The sequence below is a fragment of the Mirounga leonina genome, unplaced genomic scaffold (genome assembly GCF_011800145.1).
Source record: "Mirounga leonina isolate KUSES-001 unplaced genomic scaffold, KU_Mleo_1.0 Mir_151, whole genome shotgun sequence".
Taxonomy (NCBI): Eukaryota; Metazoa; Chordata; class Mammalia; order Carnivora; family Phocidae; genus Mirounga; species Mirounga leonina.
In genome coordinates this window covers 41421254-41444815 of record NW_023270377.1, presented here as the reverse complement: position 1 = coordinate 41444815, position 23562 = coordinate 41421254, and the positions used below count along the sequence as shown (strand labels likewise).

Sequence of the window (23562 nt, the reverse complement as noted above, 5' to 3'; positions counted from 1 at the left end):
TGAAAAATCCATTAAGTTTCATTAGAAAACCTAGCTTCTGACACAACTCTGGACTAAGAAGTTGTTTGGAAGAAAAATAAATAAATTAAAAATATTCATTAAGAAAAGAACCAGCACTACCACAAGCTACCTGCAGAACCACAAAACAACAAAGCAATTGAACAATGAGCCAAAGGTCTGAATATTAAAACTCATAGGCAGGGACAGATCCAAGTTTCTGTAGAGCCTGAGCATCTACCATTTAGTGGAACTTCTTTGGAAACCATACGAAACAATATTACAAAGGCACAGTTACGTATGGAGGACTGGAAGGGGCCGGGAAGTTGAAGCTACACCCATTTCATGCCGTAGTAGGTTCTGCATGTTGCCATGGTCAGTCTGCTCATGCAGGACTGACGGTGTTTATAGAATAGCTGTGCAGGTAAATTCAAGTCAGAAAAAATAAGATTCATGGAAAAAGAAATGTGGGAAGAATAGGGAAAGAGGCATGGTAGCAGCCATGATGCCATGGTAATTAAGCACTGAAGCGGGAACAATACACAATAGTAATACTGACAGCAGAAGAAAGTCTATTTTGAGGGGAGATAGCAAAAAGGAGCTTTGCTTTGTGGGAGACAAAGAGCTATTTAAATCTGAGAATCCAGTCTAGGGTCATCACTCTGTCATACTAAAGGCTTATCAACCATAGGACAGCTATTTTATTGCTAGAAAATTGCTAGACAATTGCAAAGAATTCACCCTGAGGACACAAGAGCCAAGGCCTAGGAACATTTTTCCACCTTCCAGTCTCTACTTCCCACTTCACCTCACATTCCTCTCTGCTCTTTCTCCAGTCCTGCCACTTCCACACCATTTTTTTTTTTTTTTTTTTTTTTAAAGATTTTAGTTATTCATTTGACAGAGAGAGACACAGCGAGAGAGGGAACACAAGCAGGGGGAGTGGGAGAGGGAGAAGCGGCTTCCCGCCCAGTGGGGAGCCCGATGCGGGGCTCGATCCCAGGACCCCGGGATCATGACCTGAGCCGAAGGCAGACGCTCAACGACTGAGCCACCCAGGTGCCCCCACACCAATGTTTCCATACAGATTCTATCTATGAAATAACGCATTCTTTTGGGTGAAAATTACATAACGAAAGTGATTACATAGATAAAGTCCATCCAAATGCAGGGATTGTACACTTTCAAATGCAAAGATTTTCAAATTTGTCATACATAATGTAAGCCATTAGTCAAGTGGCCTGAGTGAGAAATGATTGGAAAGTCAAACATTCAGACTAGTTTGGAGACAGCTGTGCCTTTTTCTTCTGATGAAGAAGAAAGGCTTTGGAGGCATTCTTTCCCTAGCCCACTGGGTGGTGAATTGCCTAGATCATGAGCTTGTTGTGGTAGAAACCAGTCTTGTTCATTTTTACTTTTAATCTCAGGTCTCTCATTCAGGGTGGCATTAATGGGTGCTCAATAAAGTGTAAGAAACGAACGTTTCCTGTGAGCACATTAAATGCCCGGAGAGAAGAAAAAACTACATTCAGCACGAGATGCTCAATGTCCACCATATTAGAGATTCTAAAATTACAGAGAGTGCTTTGAAGGGTGCTGACCACTCAAATGACATAACAACCTTGAAGAAGAAAAAAGAATGTGAGAAGGATGCTTCAGGCCCTGCGTCCTTACTGATTTGGGTACAAGTTAGCTAATAATGATCCCAGTGTCTGTCAGATAACATTTGACACCAATTTAGTAAGAAAGGCAAATAGCCCCAAAGTAAACTTATTTAACAGACATTTATGAGGAAAAACAAGTTTAAGAGTGTAAGCAGTATCATTCAACCCCATGTCCACTGCCACTTCATCTGTGATTGGCCATGTTTATATTGACCTATACTCATAAAAAAACAAACGAACAGAAACCCTTAAAATCAGGTGCTGTGTCTGTTATTTATGGAGGAAAGTAATTTGATAATACACACCAGGGAAGAAATCTTTTAACATGCTTTAAAGGCTTCACATTTCAGCTATCTGACAAAATTTAACCACAAAATGCAGTTTCATTAACCAAAGCTACCTTAGCTTTTACTGTAGTTGAGATTTACAACTTTAGTAAATTTTAACTTTTCAACTGGAGCAAATAACTTTTTATTCCAATCCATTATCTTTGTTGGCTTTAGAATTAAAATAGCTCCACCCTAAGTGTACAAACCTACGCAAGTAACTTTGCTACAACCCACAAAATAGGCATGGTATGAGCTCCCCCTACTGGTACAACACTATTCCCACTTCATGAATCCAGTTAAGGGACCATGCCTGTGAGTTCCAGGGTAAAACAGAATTGCAATCAAATGTTCAAGTTCTAAAAAACCAAGTAACAACCCCAAACAAAACAAAACAGAAAAACAACTATACTCATTCTAAAATAATCCCTGTGAAAGAAATATGCAAAGGACATCTTTACAAACACTTGACAGCACCTTTTAAGTCCCCACCCAAGACTGGACAGGGGAAGGAGGGTGAATTAAATCACTGTCACTCTCAGGATGTTCTGGTGTCCTCATTTGCTTTTGGAAACATCAACAAGTGGAGGTGGGTTTGTTTTGAAGATTTTATTTATTTTTATTTGACAGAGAGAGAGAGGGCGAGAGAGCACAACCAGGGGGACACCAGGAGGAGAGGGAGAAGCAGGCTCTCTGTGAGCAGGTAGCCTGATGTGGGACTCAATCCCAGGATCATGACTTGAACTGAAAGCAGAGGCTTCACCACCTGAGCCACCCAGGCTCCCCTAACAAGCAGAGTTTAATTATAGTGGTGTTTATATATCCCTCTAACAGCACATGTAAAATTTTTCCCTCTAACAGCACATGTGAGAGGCTACAGGCTTTAGAGAAAAATAGGGTAGCACCATGGGGGCTCAACAAAGTCTATCTAAGGGCCTTGGGGTTTTTTTGCATTTGAAAGTGATTTCTAATATATAGCTGTGTGAACCGGGAAACTAAAGGTGGAAGTCATAAGTTTTATATTTCAAGCCACTCAAATTAGTTGTCTCCAGAGGAAAAAAATTCAATGTGAGAGTCATAGCAAATACAGGTAAAAGTGCTATTGTGGAGACATTCGCACTGACAAAGCAGAAGAACTGCTACAAAGGTGTTGCTAGTGATAAGCTGTTACAGAAAAAATATAATGAAAGAAATGGAACTCCCACTCCTTGAGTCAGCAGAAGGGAACTGTTTCATGATATTTGCTATATTCGTAAGGCTGCAATTTGATTATATTGGATTCTGTTATCACAATCTGTTACATATCCTACATAGAATATAAATACATAAAGCCATTTAAAGGCCAAATTATAGAGCTGTCTATTTTTATATTTTACCTTTTACTGCCATACCAGTGGTGATGCTTAAGTGGTATAAATTAAAAACGGTAAATGAAAAACAAAAACATTAATATATGAAGGCTTTATTGAAAAGCCACTGGTTGAAATCCCAAAAGTACATCAATTTGCTTCCCTCTTGAAGTCTGAGAAAATTGCCTTAATGAGCATAATAGGCCCAATGCATGGGCTTATTTTTCATTATTTTTATTTTATTTTCTTAGTGATACTTTTTACGAAACATTTTCATGTCCTAAAAGTAAAGCTCCGTATTCATTCATGCTGAATGTGAATGGAGAATTTGAGGATTACAAAATGAGGTAATGGGATTATCTGTTTTCCTTCGCCTTTCCAGATCCTTCTTTACATCAGCATATAACATTTTTGCTCATGCCAATGTCACTATGGAAAGGAGTGGAAAGTAACTGGAGTAGATGTGGGACATTAGTACATTGTCATCTTCTTACCATCTTTGTTGCCACTTCCCTGGCCAGATCAAAGTCATCTTTACTTGTCCTACCACAATAATCCTTTTCACTGGTTTCTTTGCTTCCTCTCTTATTTCATCTACAACACATTCTCTACACAGCTGGGAGTAGTCTTTTAAAAAATATAAGCCAGATTATACTACTCCCCTTCTAAGTCTTCGCCTGACACTCTGAGTAAAATCTAATTCCTTATCACTTCTCCACTCTCTGCTTCTACCATCTTCCTGCTCAATCACCTTTAGAATTAAGCTTCATGTTAACAAGGACTTTTTCTGTATCTCAAGCATCTAAAGCACAGCTGGTACAAAGGGAAGAAAGAGACATAAAGTAAGCAAATAAATAGATAAGAATGTTTCATCGAGTGATCATTCCTTTTAATAAAGTAAAACAAGGGGATGTAATACAAAGTGACTGGATTTTGTGGGAAGAGAGAGATTTGCACTGAACTCCTGAATTATAGAAAAGAAAGGTGCTCTAAGATTCAGAGGCAGAGCATTTGGAGCAAAGAAAGAGCGAATGTCAATGCTCTAAGGGAGATCTTAGTGCAATCCAGAAACAGAAAGAAACTAAGTGTAGTTTGAGCACAGTGATTGAGCAGGAAAATGGTAGAAGCAGAGAGTGGAGAAGTGATAAGGAATTGGATTTTACTCATAGTGTCAGGGGAAGCCTTTGAAGGGGAGTAATATAATCTGGCTTATATTTTTTCAAAAGACTACTCTCTGCTGTGTGAACACACACATGCATAGGGAACTAATAAGCCAACGTCACAGCACATGGAACAGACAGATGTTCCTCTGACTAGTGCAAAATTCCTACGTAATAGCAACACTTTCCTTTCAGTCAAATTAATAAATGTTTAGTATATTTCCACATAAAAGACGGCGATTTTTAAATTTAAATCCCTGACTTTAAAATATGTGGCAGACTGCACATGAAACAATGGACAAATGGGAAAAATTGGACCTCCAGGGGCTTGAGTTTAAACCCTGGCTGGGCCCCTAACTACACGATCCTTGACAAGTAACTCAATCTTTGTGTCTTTTATTTTCTTCATCAGAAAAATAGAGACAATATGTCTTTCTTGAAGAGTTATAGCAGGTATTCACTGTATGGCTATAAAATACCTGACACATAGTAGGCACTCATTATAAGTTACTTAATAAAAGTATGAATTAGTCTTTGGAGTGTTACACCAAGCTTATCAATTACTCAACTAATGCTAGTGGTTCATGTAATTCTATATACATACATATTTGTAAATGAGCAGTGATGTGTCTTTACCGGTGTTTCTGTAATTACTGCGTTCGAAAGCAACATACCTAAAAGTAATGCTCTACTTGAAGCATTTTCTCATCTATTCCTTATCATTCCCAGTAAGCTCAGGGACTAGTATGCAACTATTGCATTTTTCTCCTGCTTGGCCTTGTCCCAGACATACAAAAATTATAAACTTTGTCAAAAGAAAAGCTCCCTCAGCCTTATCAGTAAATACTGTGTGCTAGAAATGTCAGTAATAATACTTTTTAATTCTCAGATATTTAGAGCTAAAAACTATTTAGAAAAAGTTAGAAAAATATCTCTGAATTCAGAAAAAAATAAGTCTTTGTTGAACCAAATACATCATTAAATACAACGGAGTCCCTTTCATAAATTCATTCAGCCAGTGATTTGGAGTTCAAAGTATGCATCATAAATTGTGAATTCCTCTGATTTTTTTTAAGATTTTTTATTTATTTGAGAGAGAGAGAGAGGGACAGCATGAGCAGGGGGAGGGGCACAGGGAGAGGGATAAGCAGACTCCGTGCTGAGCAGGGAGTCCAACCCGGGCTCCATGCCAGGACCCCAAGATCAATGAGCTGAGTTTAAGTCAGATGCTTAACCCACTGAGCCACCCAGGCACGCCTCCTTTGATTTTTAATATCTTTTTTGTTACTTATTTATTTAGAGTGTGCGCGTGCATGAGTGGGGGTTGGGGGAGGAGCAGAGGGAAAGGGAGAGAATCTAAAACAGACACCAACCTTAGCACGGACCCTATGCGGGGCTGGATCCCACAACCCTGAGATCATAACCTGACCTGAGGCGAAATAGAGTTGGATGCTTAACTGACTGAGCCACCTGGGCTCCCCTGATTTTTAATTATTTTTGTTTAAGAAAAATGTTTCATGGTCAGGTGTTCTTGAAAAACACTGTTTAAACGAAGTGTAACATGCTTCTTACTGGAAGATTTTTCAGTCTTTCGCATGTGACTAAGGTAAGCAATGGCTTCAGTTTTAGCAGAACTGAGGAGTTTGTTGAATTTTCTGTGCTAAAACTGGAAAAGTCTTGGGCAAACGGAAACAAGTTGGTTATCCTACATGTCACTCTTCAATAGGGGTGAAAATATACTACATTTCCCAATCTCACTTACCTGGATACCCTCTGGTATAATAACATCCTGAAGCATTCAAGTTCCACAGAACACATTTTCAAAAGTGCCAGGGGAGGGGAAGGTTGTCAGTTCTCCTACTCGGCAGTATTAAACATTGATTTCAATCTTTGTCTTGTCTGGAAAGAATGAAACCAATTTTTTCCTAATGAAATATGTTCTGGCAGCATTAAATGCTATTTTAGAGGGTGGGGAAAATGTGTGTGTGTTAGAGTTAAGAAGAAAACCTACAGCTGGGACACATTTTTCTTGGTTTTCTTAAAAAAATGTGTTAGGGGTATAAAAACAATTGAGAGGGGAAGTGCATTAAATGAGTAAATATTATATGGACTAATAATGGAAAGAAATGTTAAGAGTTGGAACATACAAAAAACAGTAACAGTCTACCCAAGCCCAAAACTACTGAAAATTCCACCTGCATTGTTTCTTGCTTGGACACTAAAACTCTATTTTTTTTTTTTTAAGATTTTATTTATTTATTTGAGAGAGAATGAGAGAGAGCACATGAGAGGGGGGAGGGTCAGAGGGAGAAGCAGACTCCCTGCCAAGCAGGGAGCCCGATGCAGGACTCGATCCAGGGACTCCAGGATCATGACCTGAGCCGAAGGCAGTCGCTTAACCAACTGAGCCACCCAGGCGCCCTAAAACTCTATTTCTACAAAATATTAAACATCACTGCTTTCTCCTTTCTTCTTCTGACGTTTTGCATTAAAACATCCTTTTCTCTCTCATCATATTGCTCTCCTATCTTGTTTCTCCAAACTCTCCTTTTTATCTCCCGCAAATACCTTCTTTTATATCTGAGCACAGCATTACCACATTTCTCCAATTCCATTTATGGGGGGAAATAGATGGGATAGAAAAGGATGGGGTGAGAGCTGTGACTCAGAGTTGGTAAAAGAAATAGAATCACTCTCTCCTCATTTCTTAAGTAATGATATCTCTTCTGGCATTTCCAGTGCCTTATCTAAGTAAGTTGAGGGGCATACTTAGCAGTTACTGGGAAGGAGGAAGGTGGACTCCGTATTCAAATATGCATCAATTAATTGCAATTGTAGGAATTGATATCATTGCCCTGTCATTCATTTATCCGTCCATTATTTTATCCGATATTTATCAAGCACCTACTATATGCCAAGCTCCGTTCTATGAAATTGTGCTGGCTGCATCTTTACTTTATACTCGAAAATCATTGCTCTAGAATCCCCATGGCATCACATGCAGGCTCCATCTTCCTCTTCCCTAGATTGTTGCATATTTCTTAACGCTGAAGTTCACAGAGTTCTGCTTCCTTATGTCATTAGATCAAGAAAACTTCTAGATGGAAGGAACTAATATCCAGCGTTTTATTTTGCAAGTAATATTCTTTGATGCTAAAGTACATTTTATGTGGGGTAATCATTGTAATTCCTTGAAAACTCAGAAAAGACAGGCTTTTTTCACTGGTTCAATGTCAAATAAATGAAGGCATCAAATGGATTTCCAATTGATTCTATTCTCTGGCCGAAGTCATTTGGTATTTTAATAAGTAATCTGGATGTGAAATAAAGTATTCACATAAGGTAAAATTACCTCAATTATCTACAAACTAACTAACTAGAATCTTAAAATAACCTCAGTTTTTTTTGTCTGCACACTACTTTTAGGAGAATGAAGTAAATCACAAGGGAACAAGCTGATATACTAATATCAGATCATGCTTTTCAAAAATAAAGAAAATGCAAATGAAAAAACCTTTCAGATTAAGCTTGCAGCCTATTTTTGCTAGACTCCTCTTTGATTATCTTGATTTTCTTTGGGTCTTGGATATATAAGAGGGTGCTTATTTTTGAAGCTGGTTTAGGTTTGTAAATATCATCTTGCATATTCTTGGTGGGATGGGTTATGCTCTAATTTTTTATGTTGTTTTTCAGTCCTCTTTCATGAAATTAAAATAATTCTACAGTTTTTTAGTACACAAAGCCCTACAAATTCAACTTTTATTTCAGATTTCAGATAATTTAATCTGTAGCTTGTAAATGTGAATGGAGACATTTTGAAATTCAAGCACAGTTTTTTTGCTGTTAGTGTCAGAGCCTTATTTCAGCTGAACAAATATTTAATGAGATCCTATTAAGCACCAGGTCTTTTGGTCTGTGTATAGGGGTATTAATAACAATTATCTCCAGGCAAATACACAAACAGATTATTTCAATGAATCAGGTTGATGATACAAAGTAGAATTGAGGAGAGGTATTTAGACCAATGAGGGGAGAGAAGGAAATCTTCCTGTAGAATATGATCCCTGATTTAGTCTTGAAAGATGAATAATATTTAAGCAAAATCATGGGAAGAGTTTCAGGAAGAAGGAAGAGCATTGGCAAAGCAAAGAGGCATGAAATCAACTGCATTGTATCCCAATGAACTACGGTCAATGAAAAGGTATGCTGGAGTGTCGAGTCTGAGGTGAAGAAGACTAATGATGAGGATGGAGAGGCAGGTACTGGAGTAATTCTGGAGGTCTTTGTTTCTCCTACTGGAAGACTGACTTTAATCTTAAGGATGATGGACAGCCATTGTTGGGGTGTAAGCAGGACAATGATATGTTCAGGTAAGTGTTTTATATAAATCATTCTGACTCTGTGAGTAAGACAAATTTTAGGATGACAAGACAAAGCAGGGAGACCTGTTAGGAGGCTTTTTTTCAACATTATAGACGAGGGATGACTAGGGACTGAAATAGGGGATTGGTGGATGGTCTAGAGATACAGATTTGGGAACTATCCACAATGGAAAATCCACAGTGTGTGCTGATTTATAGGATAAGATTGACTTTATAACTCTGCCACATCCTATTTCAAAGCACAGCTTGGCATATGGGAGCTCTCTCTTAGTGAAAGACCAAGGGAGTTTCCTGCATCGATGTCTGAACATTGGACACTATGGACCTCAAAAGCAGTGAGAGTGTGAGCTTCCAGAGAATAACAATTTCATATCATCCCACCATTTAAGAAGCAGTATAATAACTCTACTACTAATTCCCTTCTTTTTCTAAACTGCCAGCTGTGTTTCTCTTTAATTATATTTTAAAATAACACCTACTTTCAAAGACGACCATATTCAAGCTGCTATTATGGTTGTCTTTTGAGTAACTGAATAAAGTCTTCAACGTTGTACACTCTCCAACCCTTAAAATCTCAAAAAGCATCATGAAGCTGGAAGGGTTGAGGAAAGATAATGCTCTCTAGCTCAACATGTCTTTTCACCAAGTTTCCAACCAATACCCTTTAAATCAATGCATCAGAAATTCTACTTGCCAAAGGCCATGTTTTTCCGTTAGCGCTACGGTCTCTGGAGAGGACTGTCAGTGTAGCTGGAATGACTCTTGTCCTAATTCAGTGCTTACAAGATCATGAGAAATTTCTCAATTTTGCCAGGAACAAATATGTATAGAGCACATCAATTTTACATAGAAGCCATCATAAAGATGGGTTTCCTTTTTAACTGATTTCATAATAATGATCTTTCTGTTTGTGGCCTTTACCAAAAAAAAAAAAAAAAAGTAATAACAGAACAGTCACTTATTCAGGCAAACTATGGGATTAAGGTATGAGAAAAGCATCTGGAAAATGAGAAAATGGGGGAAGAGATTAAGGTTATAAGAAATATTTAATTAGGAATCGATTCAGTTTAAATGATCCATCTGAAGAACAGGTTCTTGGAAGCATCAGACCTTATTTAAAATCCAGTTAGTTCTCTTTTTATTCTTCTCAAAGGAATCAGTAAGAATACAAAACTGTAAGATTTTTCAGAACGAGTTTACGAACTGACAGGTTCTGGAATAATTCTTTTGGTTTGACTCACTGAGCCAGGATGCTAACATTATTTAAACATTGTTTTCTATTTATTCCTGGATTTGTTTTTTTAATTCTAAAGTTATAACAACTATGTAATTTACCAGAGAAAATGAAATTGCTCTTTGTTAAGTACACATTGAAAATCATATGCTACAACATGTATTGTACATTTAGTACAGTAAAAAAAAAGCTATATTTTCATATCCAAATTTGAAACCAATTCAGTGCAATTTGGCATGCACTGCAGCATACAAAGAAACTCCTATGTATTGGTAACAAGTAAAATTTTCTACTTGCTTAAAAATATCAAAACAGAAGAAGGACATCTTAAATAAAACCCCAAATAAAAAGTACCTTAAGAGAAAAAAATGGATTAGACTATGGTAAAACCTAGAATATCTGTTCAATATAGGACCGCAGAAAATGTCCCTCAGATGGGTAGCGGATTGATATATCTAAGATACACAAGTGATACTCTAGAGAATATAACACCAACTCCTGAAAATCAACAACCACCAGACAAAAGAAACTTTATCTCCTTACTTCAACACAGTGCGTTCTCAACACAGATCTTGTGAAATCACCAGTCAGATCACAACATCCTCTTCTGCTCCGGACCCCCGATGGCTTCCAGTTCAGTCACAGGAAGAGCCAAGGCCTGCATGAAGGTCTACAGGGTCACCCCCACCTCTCTTTCTCATCTCCAAACACCATCTCCTTCACTTAGTCCAGCTACCATCCTCGGATCCCCCAGGTATGCTTTCGCATTTGCAGTTATCCTGGAATGCCCTCTCTTTGCTTATCTGCAAGGTTTGCTCCTTCATTTCCTCCTTATCTTTGTCCAAGCCTTCCTGATCATCCCAAACTAATTAATGGCCTCCCCCCACTCCTCTGCACACAAAACCTTTCCTTATCCCACTTTTTTCTTCCCACAGAGAAGTCATTACCATATGACGATCTATGTTTTCCCTTGCTTATTTGTTAACTGTTTGGGTCTCTTCACAAGAAATAAGCTCTACAAAATCAGAAATGTTGTCTTTTTTCCTTGTTTTAAATTTACAAGGATTATAAAGGATGCCTTGCTGCAATGTTCACATTTTCCCCTTCTCAGCTACTAGGAGTATTGTATACAGGCAGTCCATAGCTGAATCTCTCCCTAGGTCTAGTGTGCAGTTAAAGAGAGCCACCTGGCCCAAGGTAGCACTCCCTTTCTGGGGTTGCCCACATCAGTGGTGATCAATGGTGGATGTGAAGGCCAGCCCCACTGCTCTGATTCAGCACGACTAAAAGGGGCCCTCCCATTTTGAGAGCTCCATTCCAGCCCTGCCAGGGCTTTTCTTTTTAACTGCACCAGTTCAGCTTCTCCTTCTGCTCAGTCTTAGTTTCCACCTTCCACAGACACTTATTGTGAGACTACTGCTCAGTATACTTCGAATGCACAAATTTCAACCTTAAGGTCTACTTCCTGGGAATCCCCGACAGGATCACAGATGAAGGAAACAAAAACAGAGAATCTAAGTAAACAGCCCATGGTCACTTTGCTAGTAAGTGGTGGAGCCAGGATCAAACCTACAGACTCTAGCTCCAGAGCTTGTGTTTTTAATCATTTCTTCCTGCTGCTACACACATAACCATACTTCCCCCTCCCACCACCAATAATTTAAAATATACTGAATTCCTTGGAGTGAATACTTAGGAATGGGATCAGGGATGGAGGATGAAGGGAAAAATTAACAGAAGAGAATAAATGGCAATCATTATGTGCCTTGGACTGAGGAGTATGATTAACTTAGGTAATAGACAACAACAAAAACCCATAGTGGTTTGAGTACTGTGTTGAATAGACCACATGGTTTCAGTGGGAAGTGAGAGTGGGAAGGGGGCAAGGCGATGGGATAATGAAATCTCATATGATTGTTGATAGGATTTATGATTTATATAAACCACAGAATATGGGGTGTAGTTGCGGCACACAGCTACTGCAAGAGGTAGGGCAACCTTGTGCCCTATCATTTCCTCCATTCTTGGAGTTCAAGGACTGATTTAGTTATCATATTCACTGTTGTTGGGTTTGCAGGTAAGCTGTTCATCCTTCATTGTCATCATTCACACATCCAAAGGCTATTGTTGTGGATAAATAAATTAATGCCACGATAGTGCTTTTTATAAACCATAAAGTGTTTTACAAATAGTTAAAAATGTGTATAGACATCCTTACAGATTTATCTAATCATGCTCTGACATCGAGTGGAACTCTAATAAAATCTTTCCACCTACATTATATATATATATATAATATAATATATAATTATGTATATTATACTATTATATTATCCTATTGGGGGAAAAGTTATTTTTTATTTTTAAGATGGTAGTCATGTGTGAAAACAAAGTATAGCCAAGTGGAAACAAAGGTTCCTTTCTCCTCCCTTTTCTCACTGTTTCCCCATTCTGTTTGCTTTTTGTATTCTTTTCAATTTCATTATCCATTACATGTTCCTCATTCATTCTATCTCTATTTCATTACTCCACTGCAATATTACTTTTCTTTGAGGTAAAGAAAAAGTAAAATGGATTGCAACCCAGGAAAAGGGGGGATAAAATTTCAGTCGCAGTTCTGATGGCTATATGCCCATCTCCAGGCAAAAGAGCAGCTCTCAGGTATAGGAGAGCAAAAGCAAGGATAGTTTCCACTTTCTCCCCATGTGTATTGCCCTGGAAGAATCTCAGACTTTGCATACATGGTAGGATTTCTTTATCGAATCAGTACTTCAGCTGAAGCTGTTTACAAATGATGCCTGTCAGACTTTGGTTGTCATGGAGAAAATGCATGGTGAGGCATATTGTGCTCACTAGAACTTGACCCCATGACAGTAAGGTAGAGAAGGTACAAATCGAGGTTAGGAAAGGGAATGTGTACAGCAACATGGAAGAGAAGAATTACTGAGCCTTATATAAGAATATTTTATGGAATGAATATTCAGTTTCTTGTTATTTACAGTATATTTAACATTTTATTTCTGCAGGGGATTATTTTTCTTTTGATAATTAGAATCATAATTTTTCCCATTGTGGGCTGAGAAGAGAATTTACATGTAATCTCCTTGAGAGTAAAACACTGTGTCATATTCATTGTTACAGCTGCAGAAACCTTGCCACAATACCTAGATTATATTAGGTTTGTTCAATTCAACCGAATTCCTGAATATCATCAAATTTAGATTAGAAACATAAGGATTTTTAAAAAATAATTTTCAAGTTCTCAAACTTCTTACAATACTGTTTGCCAGTTTTTAGCAAGCCCCACAATCAGAAATAGTAGCTCAGGGTCTAAAATTTGTTGCAATGTGAATATCTCTTGCTCTACGCAAAATGTATATAAAGTAAATGTCTTAATTATGGACATCTGAGTAATACCATATACAGTTAATTTGCACAGGGCAATTTTGCATTAAACAAAAATATATCATAAATGGTTTCACACAGTGAAGTTATCACAATTACCTGGATATTAAAAATCAGTCTTTATACTAATAATGGATGTAAAATTGATTTGTTACTATACATATCTGACAATCATCTATTAAATAATTCTTTTAAAACTATATAATTATATAAATTCTATAATAAGACCCAGGGCTTCCTTTAACCTCATGAAATGAAAATATACCCATGGTATCTATGCTGTATACCTTAGAGACATTTCATTTCTATAGACATTATCATACAACTGTCCATAAGACATTATTAAAATTTAATTGTGGATTTTCCCAGACCCATAGCAGGATAATACATTTGTAAATATTTTAATTGTTAAAATATAGTTTTCACTTTACTGGACTAATTTTTTGTTTTTAGGAATCTATCAAAAATCTAATCAATCCAGAAATATTTTTAAAAGAGAAAATGGAAAATATTCACAGTTTTGTCTTCCTAATATGACTAAAAGACTGAAAGAAAAGCAGGGGTTAAAAATTATCCTTTAACCACCCACACACCCCTGGATTTTGAGAAGGGGTTTCTTTAATACTTTTTTCTTACTGCAGTATTTGTTGCTTAAGGAAGTCTGTGGGTGGATAAGATGTTATTATCCCTCCTACACACACCCGTTTTCTTATTTACAACATTAAATCTCCATTTATATAAGTCCTTGAAACACCAACCCTTTTCTTTCAACTACGTTCTGAAATTCTTTGGAATTGGGTCCACACATTACCTTCCTATAGGACACATTCATAGTAAATTGTAGGTTATCCTGATTTTTTTCAAGGGTGAGTCTATCCAAAAAGGGTGTCTGAAGTGGATGCCTTTCTAACTTTTTTTCTGAAAACAGAATTCCAACTTCTTGTCAGAAAACAGCAAGTCTTATGCTCAAAACTAATAATACAAAACTATTCTTTGTATTAATGTGTTTCCTTAAATACTAAGAAGATACAGTCATTAACATAGGAAAAGCCAACCTTTAAGATTTGTATGCAGTATTTCTTATTACACTACAGATTACCTTTGTAAGTGAACGCACATTTGTAGTTCATGCTGGAAACATAATAAACATGTTTTACCTAAATATAGTTAGCTCCTTGAGTTGTTTCATCTGAATAAATACATCGATAGTTAAAAATTTTTTAAACTCCCTATAAAATACATATAATGTTATTAAACCTTTATATCCCTTTCTAATTGTAGTAAAAATGTTCCCTCAAATATAGTAAATGACAGATATGCCCTTGTGCAAATGGGTTAAACTTAAATTATTTTAAAGTGATCAGGTCTCATCTTCATTGCTAATATAAAATTTATTCATTTAAAAAATACAAGACAATTTTTAAAAAGCAAAAAATTTATGTATTTTAAAGTGATTTTGGATTTGGAGATTTAATGATATCATTTATAATAGCCACACATACAATGTGTTTTGCAAATAAATTTTTTAACTTCACTATTCAGATCAATTCTTTCCAGATGAGAATTATATTAACTTTTGTTAAAAGAAATTAGAAAAATAATCATTAACCACCCAAAGTGCTTGCAAAGATGCCCCAATTATTAACTAAATACACATTACTGAGAATATATCCTACAGAGGCCAGTTAGAACAATCACTAGCTAGGATTGATGTATTAACCAAACAATCACAGGTAATTTAATCACTTTTGGTTAATTCAAAGGAAACTATTTCTGGCTCTTCTGATACCTTGATAATAGGAACTGTCAGAATACAGAGGCAAGTCCATCTTCTATATAGCAGAGGTAGTGAGTCAAATATATTTTATGAACAATGCAATGGATATGTGAATTGGAATTCTGCAGGTTACTCTAAACTAGGTTTTTAGGTTATAGTTATTCAGCTTTTTGGCACCTTGTAATAGAGTAAAAAATTAAAGAAAATTAAAATCATTACTATTTCAGAGCAAAGGAAGACAAAGACTAGAAAAAGAGTAATTTAGTTAAAAAAAAACTTGTTTGGTCTCTAATTTAAAAAAATAGTTTATGCAGTAGGAGTAAATACTCATTATCACAACTTCCAGAACAACAACTATTTAAAAAGAGTACAACTCAGAATTAAATAGGTTATATGGTCTTTTCTTTTTCTAAAGCAATTATCTTTAAGAAGTTGCTTTGTTTTTTTCCCCTCGAAGTTACTATAAAGTACCTATAATTGAAAGGAAGAGTAAAAAGCAAACAGGAGAAGAAAATAAGAAAAGGAAAGTGGTTTCCAACTTAAGTACAAAGTTCAAGTTATAAACATCATATCCTTGACATCAAAATTATTTCCTAAAAAATTACCTTATTTAGATCACTGGATAACATAATGAACCCCAAATTTCAATATGGAATGCAACAAGGAAGAGTGAAGTTGATTTCATTTTCACTTGCATGAGCTAATTACAATGAATGAAAGCTGGACACCAGTGTCTGAGACATAAACTATGTCTTCTTAAAAAATCAATTAAAATGAAGAAATGATATGTGATATGATAAGGGACTCAAATAGAAAAAGCATATCATGACATTTTAATAGAAAGCGCAATGACGATTTTCTGTGTTCTGTGGTTTAGCTTGTTTTGTTTTTGAAGATGCTAAAAAATTAACAAGACTTGTTGCATGAAAAGCGGCACAGTTGAAACTCAACACAGGATCTGCAAGATCAGGTAATCTATATATAAAGACTAAATGTATCTGGGAAATAAACAGGATTTTGCGTAGGAACAACTCCCTTCCAAAAGCAACACTATTAAAATTGATTAATTCCTTAATATTCCAATGGTGAAATATCTACGTAAGCAACTATCTTTTTCCTTTCTTTTTCTCTTTAAGATTTAATTTGTTCTTTTAAGCTCTTCTTTTCAAACAGCTGGAGAAGCTTTCTTAGGAATACTATATTAATCAGCCAGAGGGGTTGGCAGGAAAACAATTTCTTAGAAGAAGTGAAAGACTGTCCTAACATCAAATGACTGTCCAATGTCATGTAACACTGAAATAAATTTTATGCTCTCAATGTACTAAATCTTGACTCCTTCAGTTTTAGTCTTTATGGGAAAAAATTGTGCTCCAATATTTTGCTGTAATTGTGTTCTCTACATATTGTTTATTTAAACTAGTTAAGCCTTTCATTATATAAAGCACCTTGATAAGTCTTTGAAATATTGCCCAAACTAGATAAGGTGTGATAAGTCAGATCTTTCCTGAACCCCAAATCTTTTATTTATCTTTTATCAAATTCTGTATTTAAAAACTAAAATTTACTTTGAATCATACATTTGATCAGTTTATACAACTTAAGCAAGGCCTTAAGAATGTATGTTTTTGTTCATTCTCTTTTTATTTTTCTTGTTGAAATTTTATATAATTTTTTTTCTTGCTGTGTATAGGGGTGGGATTTTGTTGGGATTTCATTTGAAAAAGCATTTTAAGAAATTTACAATGAAGATTCAATTCATAAATAAAGTCTTATTTGGCAGGCAGTAAGTACATCGGATAAAATTTTAAAAGTTTCTCCCTCTCTTTTATCTTACATACTTCCTTAAACACATAATTTAATAATGAAAACATGTCTTACTTAGCAAAAATTAATTTAACCAAAGAAGTAAAGATACTATATTATTTTCATTGGCTTAAATTCTGTTTATCATTTTTACTTTCTTTTATGAAAAGAAAGTTTTCAGTTTCAAATTATTGATTTGATAATTAAGACCTGCTCACATGGTAGTTATGTGTGTGTTAATATCAATACTTGGCAATTTAGGGCAATATTACATATTTTAAAATCTCATTATTTAAGTGATTTCTTCATGAATCCTTTCTGCCCTGCCAAATGATCTTGGAAGCTTCTGTTAGGAAGTTTTGACATGCAAATCTATCTCAAAGGTAAGTTGGGCACAAACAGAGTCCAGAGTGCTAACCATTACACCATGGAACTGCCACAGTTGGGCACAAACAAATAAAGGAACAAGAAAGATTAGATGAGGTAAAGTTCTTAAGTAAGATTCATAAATATATTAAATAATTTGCATGGTATATACATTTGCTTCATAAGTAGAATGATACTTTTTCATTTGCCTCTTTCCTAAAATGCAAAATGTGAATTTGTCTCAGATATCTGTAATGGTAAATACATAAGCAAATATCCATAAATGATATCCACACGTAAGTCTTCAAATATATAAAAAGACAAATCTTACCTCCATCTCCAGATCCTGATCCTGCATCTGCGGGGGGAAGAGAAATAATTTGGTTTTGTTTGAGAAACATACTCAAAAACTATTTATGACTTTATTTAGTTCATGCTTACTTCCTTTATTAAGACAGTAATATAATGGAGAAAATTACTAATATTTAATCTGAAAGTGTATATTCACATCAGTTTAATTTAATTTGTGTAATATAGCTTATCAAATAAATTTTCTATTATTTTCATTCTTAAACTTCATAAAAAATTATTATCTAGCTTTGATATTATAGCTTATTTTAATTATTACATTCTAAAATTGACTATGTAAAATGTCATATTTTTATTTTAACCAGGATGAATTTGGTGCCATTAACAAAAAAAAAAAAAAAAAAAGAAAATGAAATGCTTATAACAGTGAGATTCAGAAATTAAACAGGCTAAGACATGTGGCAAATAAACTCATAATTAAGGCTTATATTATTGTAAATCACATATACACAAAAAGAAAAACAGTTTATAGATAATTATCTTTTATATAATTGCTAATATGTTTTCCAAATACCACAATTGTGGATGAGTTTATCTGCCACCAACATCCTTTGTTTTTTTTTAATTAATTAACTTATTTTTTTATTATGTTAATCACCATACATCATTAGTTTTTGATGTAGTGTTCCATGATTCATTGTTTGCATATAACACCCAGTGCTCCATGCAGTACGTGCCCTCTTTAATACCCATCACCAGGCTAACTCATCCCCCCACCCCCCAGCCCTCTAGAACCCTCAGTTTGTTTCTCAGAGTCCATAGTTTCTCATGGTTCGTCTCCTCCACCGATTCCCCCCCTTAATTTCTCCCTTCCTGTCTTCTTCTTTTTTTTTTTTTTTTAACATATAATGTATTATTTGTTTCAGAGGTACAGGTCTGTGATTCAACAGTCTTACACAATTCACAGTGCTCACCATAGCACATACCCTCCCCAATGTCTATCACCCAGCCACCCCATCCCTCCCACACCCCACCCTCCAGCAGCCCTCAGTTAAGAATTCCTCATATCAGTGAGGTCATATGATACACGTCTTTCTCTGATTGACTTATTTCGCTCAGCATAATACCCTCCAGTTCTTTGTTTTTGAAATCAATAGAAGAGAGAGATTAACTTTTGTCTTTGTGTTTAAAATTGGATACACCCTAAATGATGCTGGCAGAGAAAAAGGATACCCTCCTCTGCATTTCTCTTTATTTCTTCTCTCCCCTCCTTCCTACAGAATTGCAGTTGGTCAAAGTTGTCTATTTCTGACAACTGAGTTCCCAGAGACACCCAGTTTTCTCATTGGGAGTCAAGACCATTGAGTTTCCATCTGGTTCTACCTGTGAAGTGTAAACATCATCTGCCTTCTGCCTCCCTACTTCTTTTCATTCTAAATACATTTGGTTATGTATTTTTAATGTTAATACTGGGGAATAAGACTAATATTGGTATTTTCTGTCTGAAATGTTTCATCTCACACTGAAATCTCAACCAGGATTCAAGAACTATACTGAATGCCATTTCTATGAATTTGTGTTTGATGCTTTAGTACAATTTAAGAAATAAAACAAAGCAAAAACCCAAGCCTCCATTATTTCTACTTGTTTGGCTCCATGACAGTTTATGAGAGGCATGGTGTAAAAAATGATATGGTATATGAAAATCCACAGAAGGCTGACATATGGAAGAATAGATGCCTCCTTCAACAGCTATGCTTGTCATCATGTTAGGCATTAGCAGTGTCATGAAGGAGCAGTAGTTTAAATAATGAGCCTTGGTGGAGACTCCTATTAACTAAATTCACAGGGTCTAACACTGTATTAAATCAGAAAGCCAAGTTATTTATTAACTGCTAATGTGACTAAAACATGTCTTTAGGCCAACAGATTTTTTCTTTAAAGCAAGCTAATTGGTAAAACAATTTATAATAAAAACCCTTCTTAGTAAATATATAATCAAATAAGGATTTTAAGCATACGCCTTAACTATTTAATGATAACAGATCAAGAAAGGCTGAAGCATTTGTCACCGTAATAGAATCGTCTTGTCAACTGAACTGCTAATCATAACTCATGGCACCGTCACTTTTGGATGGGACAATGCTTGAATGGTCAATGTTTGTACACTTCCACAGTAAAATTTTAACTAAATTTCTTTCAACTAATTTGAAAATTTAATTCAGTATTACTTATAATCATCAGAGGCTAACAGGTTGTACTATTATAGCACTAATATATTTTATGTGTTTTGGTTGAATGTGTAGAGTTTCTCTTTTCTTCCTCATTACAACTGTAAATTTCTTTAAATCAAGAACCATGTCTTGTTCAGCTTTATATACTTATATGCACATAAGAGGAAATACCTAAAAGTTATAGATTCAAACCTTCAAACATTACTCATTTGATAACATAAGGAATGTTATCTAATCTTCCTAAGCTTATTTGTCCTCTATTCAATGAGTATAATAATGTCTATCTCATTGATAGATTTTGAGACTTACTGCACAATAGCAAATTGTAAATGATTATCACTGTGTCTGGAACATAAAAATTAAGATTTTGAATAAACATCTTGCCTATTCATCTACAGGTTTTCTAATAAATACATAGGGTTTGGAAAAAGCAAAAAAAAAAAAAATGGCAGTAGTATATTGGCTTGTGTTTCTCATGTATCTTTCTAAAAAGTCAAGGGGCATGGTTCTTAAGACAACTTTTGTTTGATTTGACCCAAATCAGGTAAGTAGGAAACAAAGAAGGAATAGGTGGAAAAAATAATCACAAGTCCACTGAATCATTATGAAATAGTGATGGGAAGCTTTAATGGTTTCTCTAGTATAAGATAAATAAGTAGCTTACTGAGGTCTTACTGGTGAGACAGAAACACCTAAGAAGTCATGCTCTTGATCCTGAAAGTCTGAACTCCTAGTCAATGCATTTCTTATAACACAAAAAAGCGAAATTGACAGCGAGGCTATTGAGCAGACTGTCCAGTAAGAAATAATTTTTGGATCAAAAAAAAAAAAAAAGATTTGTAAGTTCAATGAAGTATAATAAAGTTATATCTTCTACTGCCTTTTATTCCTAGAGATCACAATTTGCCATCTCTATTCAGTGTCAAATAGCATTAAAAAATAAATGGAAAATCTGCAAAGAAAAGAATGAGAATTTATTTTAGATCAAAAGTCAGAACTCTAATTTATTTACAGTCAGACCTGGTTAATCAAAATTACTTTGGTTCCTCCATCATTATTCAGATCAAAAATCTTTTAGATTTACAAGTCAATGGGAGACACATTCAGCAAGATTGGCTTACTAATTAAATCCTACAGAATTCTAAGTATGTGACTCAGCTAGGTATGGATTACTCAATTGTGATTAAATGTTCTACTTGGCTAAGTATTTATTTTCATAGTATAAACAACACGTTAGAGTCTAGCATGTAAAAACTTGAATGAATCAGGAGAATGTGATTGCCTAAGCCTATGGGCAATCTTGGAGGTTAGCAAGTAAGAAAGAGAGATTTTGGTACCAAATGTTGTTAGCCACACCATAGCTTCCTGACTCTATTTTGACAACTGATTCTCATTTGGCTACTGTCAGAGACAGATTGGTATCCTATATGATCTAGAGTAGATAAACCCTTTCCTCAGTACTCACTGGTGTTGCCTCTATCATTCTTGGTTTCTAAGAGTCAGAGTTTCCATATTATTTTTTCCTATGCAATTTGTCTTAAAATATCACTTTAAATTTTCTCCATAGATATGGCAGATTGATTTTTCATAATTAGTTTGCTCTTTGTTTTTCTTTCTGTTTCCCCCATCTTTACTATGAGAGTAGAACGCTGGTCCTCCTCCCTCCCTACTAGGGAAGCAAGTCCAATGACTCTCACCTGCTGCTGTCATTTTCATTCATTACTTCTCAGACAGATGAAGTGGCAATGATCTGTTTGCTTTAGCAAGTAAGAAGCAAGTGGGGCACCAGAAAGGACATTCACTTCATGAGGCAAAGAATCATATAAAAGAAAAGACTACTTAAAAACCAAAATCAGGGTGCCTGGGTGGCTCAGTTGGTTAAGCGACTGCCTTCGGCTCAGGTCATGATCCTAGAGTCCCAGGATCGAGTCCCACATCGGGCTCCCTGCTCAGCAGGGAGTCTGCTTCTCCCTCTGACCCTCCTCCCTCTCATGTTCTCTGTCTCTCATTCTCTCTCTCGCAAATAAATAAAATCTTAAAAAAAAAAAAACAAACCAAAATCAACACAAAAAAGCCTACATCATCATCTGTGAGTAATAATATCATTCTCTTCTAATTCTTAGGAACTTTAGTAGTCAATGATATAATTTGGAACACTATCAATTACTAACAATCAATAGACTTAAGATAATCTTTTAAAGAATACAAGCCTTTCTTCTTGGTCATTTACGATCCTGCCCCAACCTACATACGACTTTTAACATAGTTCCCCAGAATAGAAATACTTGTTATCAAAGAAATACTTGTTACCTTTCCAATAAAATAGATTTTTCCTGGCACTCTTCTATATTCTCACTTTTGAAGAAAGTTCATACTTTGTGTCATTATTATTTTTCCCTGATATGCTTATGCCATCCAATTCCTCAGAAATTATGACTTTCTAGAAAGATGCTTATGTGTCATTCAAGACAACTATCATGGATACTAAAGTTTCTTTAATATATGTGATTCTAATATGTCAAGCCTAACCTGTAAACTCAGCTTTATTTTAAGGCATTGCTCTATCAAGTTGGGCTATGTTCTCTTTGTTTATTTTTCTTCCTGTAATGCTGTTCAGCTCTAACAGTCACTGTACACGAAAGGAAAACCTGAAAAACTGAAGAGCATATGAGGTCACTCTTCCTCCTCACTTCCTTCAGAGCATTCTTGGTAAAGACAGCTAAAAAGCTTTGTGGAATCCCAGGCTGACTGTGTTAAAAAGGATAGATGTCCTTCACAAATACATTCTTCAATATAATCAGCTAAATGATAAGAACATTTTATAGCACTGCTGAGGTTACCCACATTTTCACTTTCAAACCCAGATCTGCAAACTACCCTCCAGCAGACGATACTATTGTTCGAAACAAACAAACCAACTTTACGTGTGCGTGGATAGGTTTCTCTATATTTGACACCTAGGCAGGAAACCTAGATTTCTAATTATATTATTCAACTGTCTGCACTTCATTAAATAACATATGTATTAAAATTAACATCCTTATGGCAGATTTTCTCTTTCTTCCAGAAGTGATTTGAAATGTAAAAAAGACAAAATAAGAATAATGTGTGCTTTGTACAAAAGAATGAGAGGCTTATCCAGGCAGTATATAGTCTGAATTATTTATTTGGCGATAACATAACAGAAAAAGCAAGACATGGTTTCCAAAGGTTTCAGGGAGTCTTCAGGATCGCACACATACCTGTGGCACATGATCCTTCAGACACTGCAAGTATCTCGCTCTGCTGTTTGCAGGCAGCCTGCCGCAGGTAGCACTCATTCTGGTAGCTCTCCCCATTGGAGCCACAGACAGGCACGTAGTCACTGTTGCACTGGGGGGAGGGGGGGCGGGCACAGAGATAGAAGCTAATGGTTAGTACTGGAGCCTGCATACCTTTGACACCTCGAACAGAAATAATCCTTTACAAAAGAAAGCGGTTGTTTTCATTTTCAGCAATCTCCATTGTATCCATGAAAGTCTTTGACCTTGCAAGAGCATCATTCAAAGATACACAA

The 23562-nt window shown here is 35.7% G+C and overlaps 1 protein-coding gene across 1 annotated transcript in view; it reads right to left on the bottom strand.

The window, feature by feature from the left end:
* TMEFF2 (transmembrane protein with EGF like and two follistatin like domains 2) overlaps nt 1–23562 on the bottom strand; it is a 226765-nt gene that overhangs the window by 191977 nt on the left and 11226 nt on the right. The window contains exons 3-4 of the mRNA XM_035007499.1: nt 23249–23378; nt 17795–17821 (exon numbers count right to left, since the gene is read on the bottom strand). Of these exons, the coding sequence (XP_034863390.1) occupies nt 17795–17821; nt 23249–23378 (157 nt within the window). The remainder of the gene's footprint in view (nt 1–17794; nt 17822–23248; nt 23379–23562) is intronic.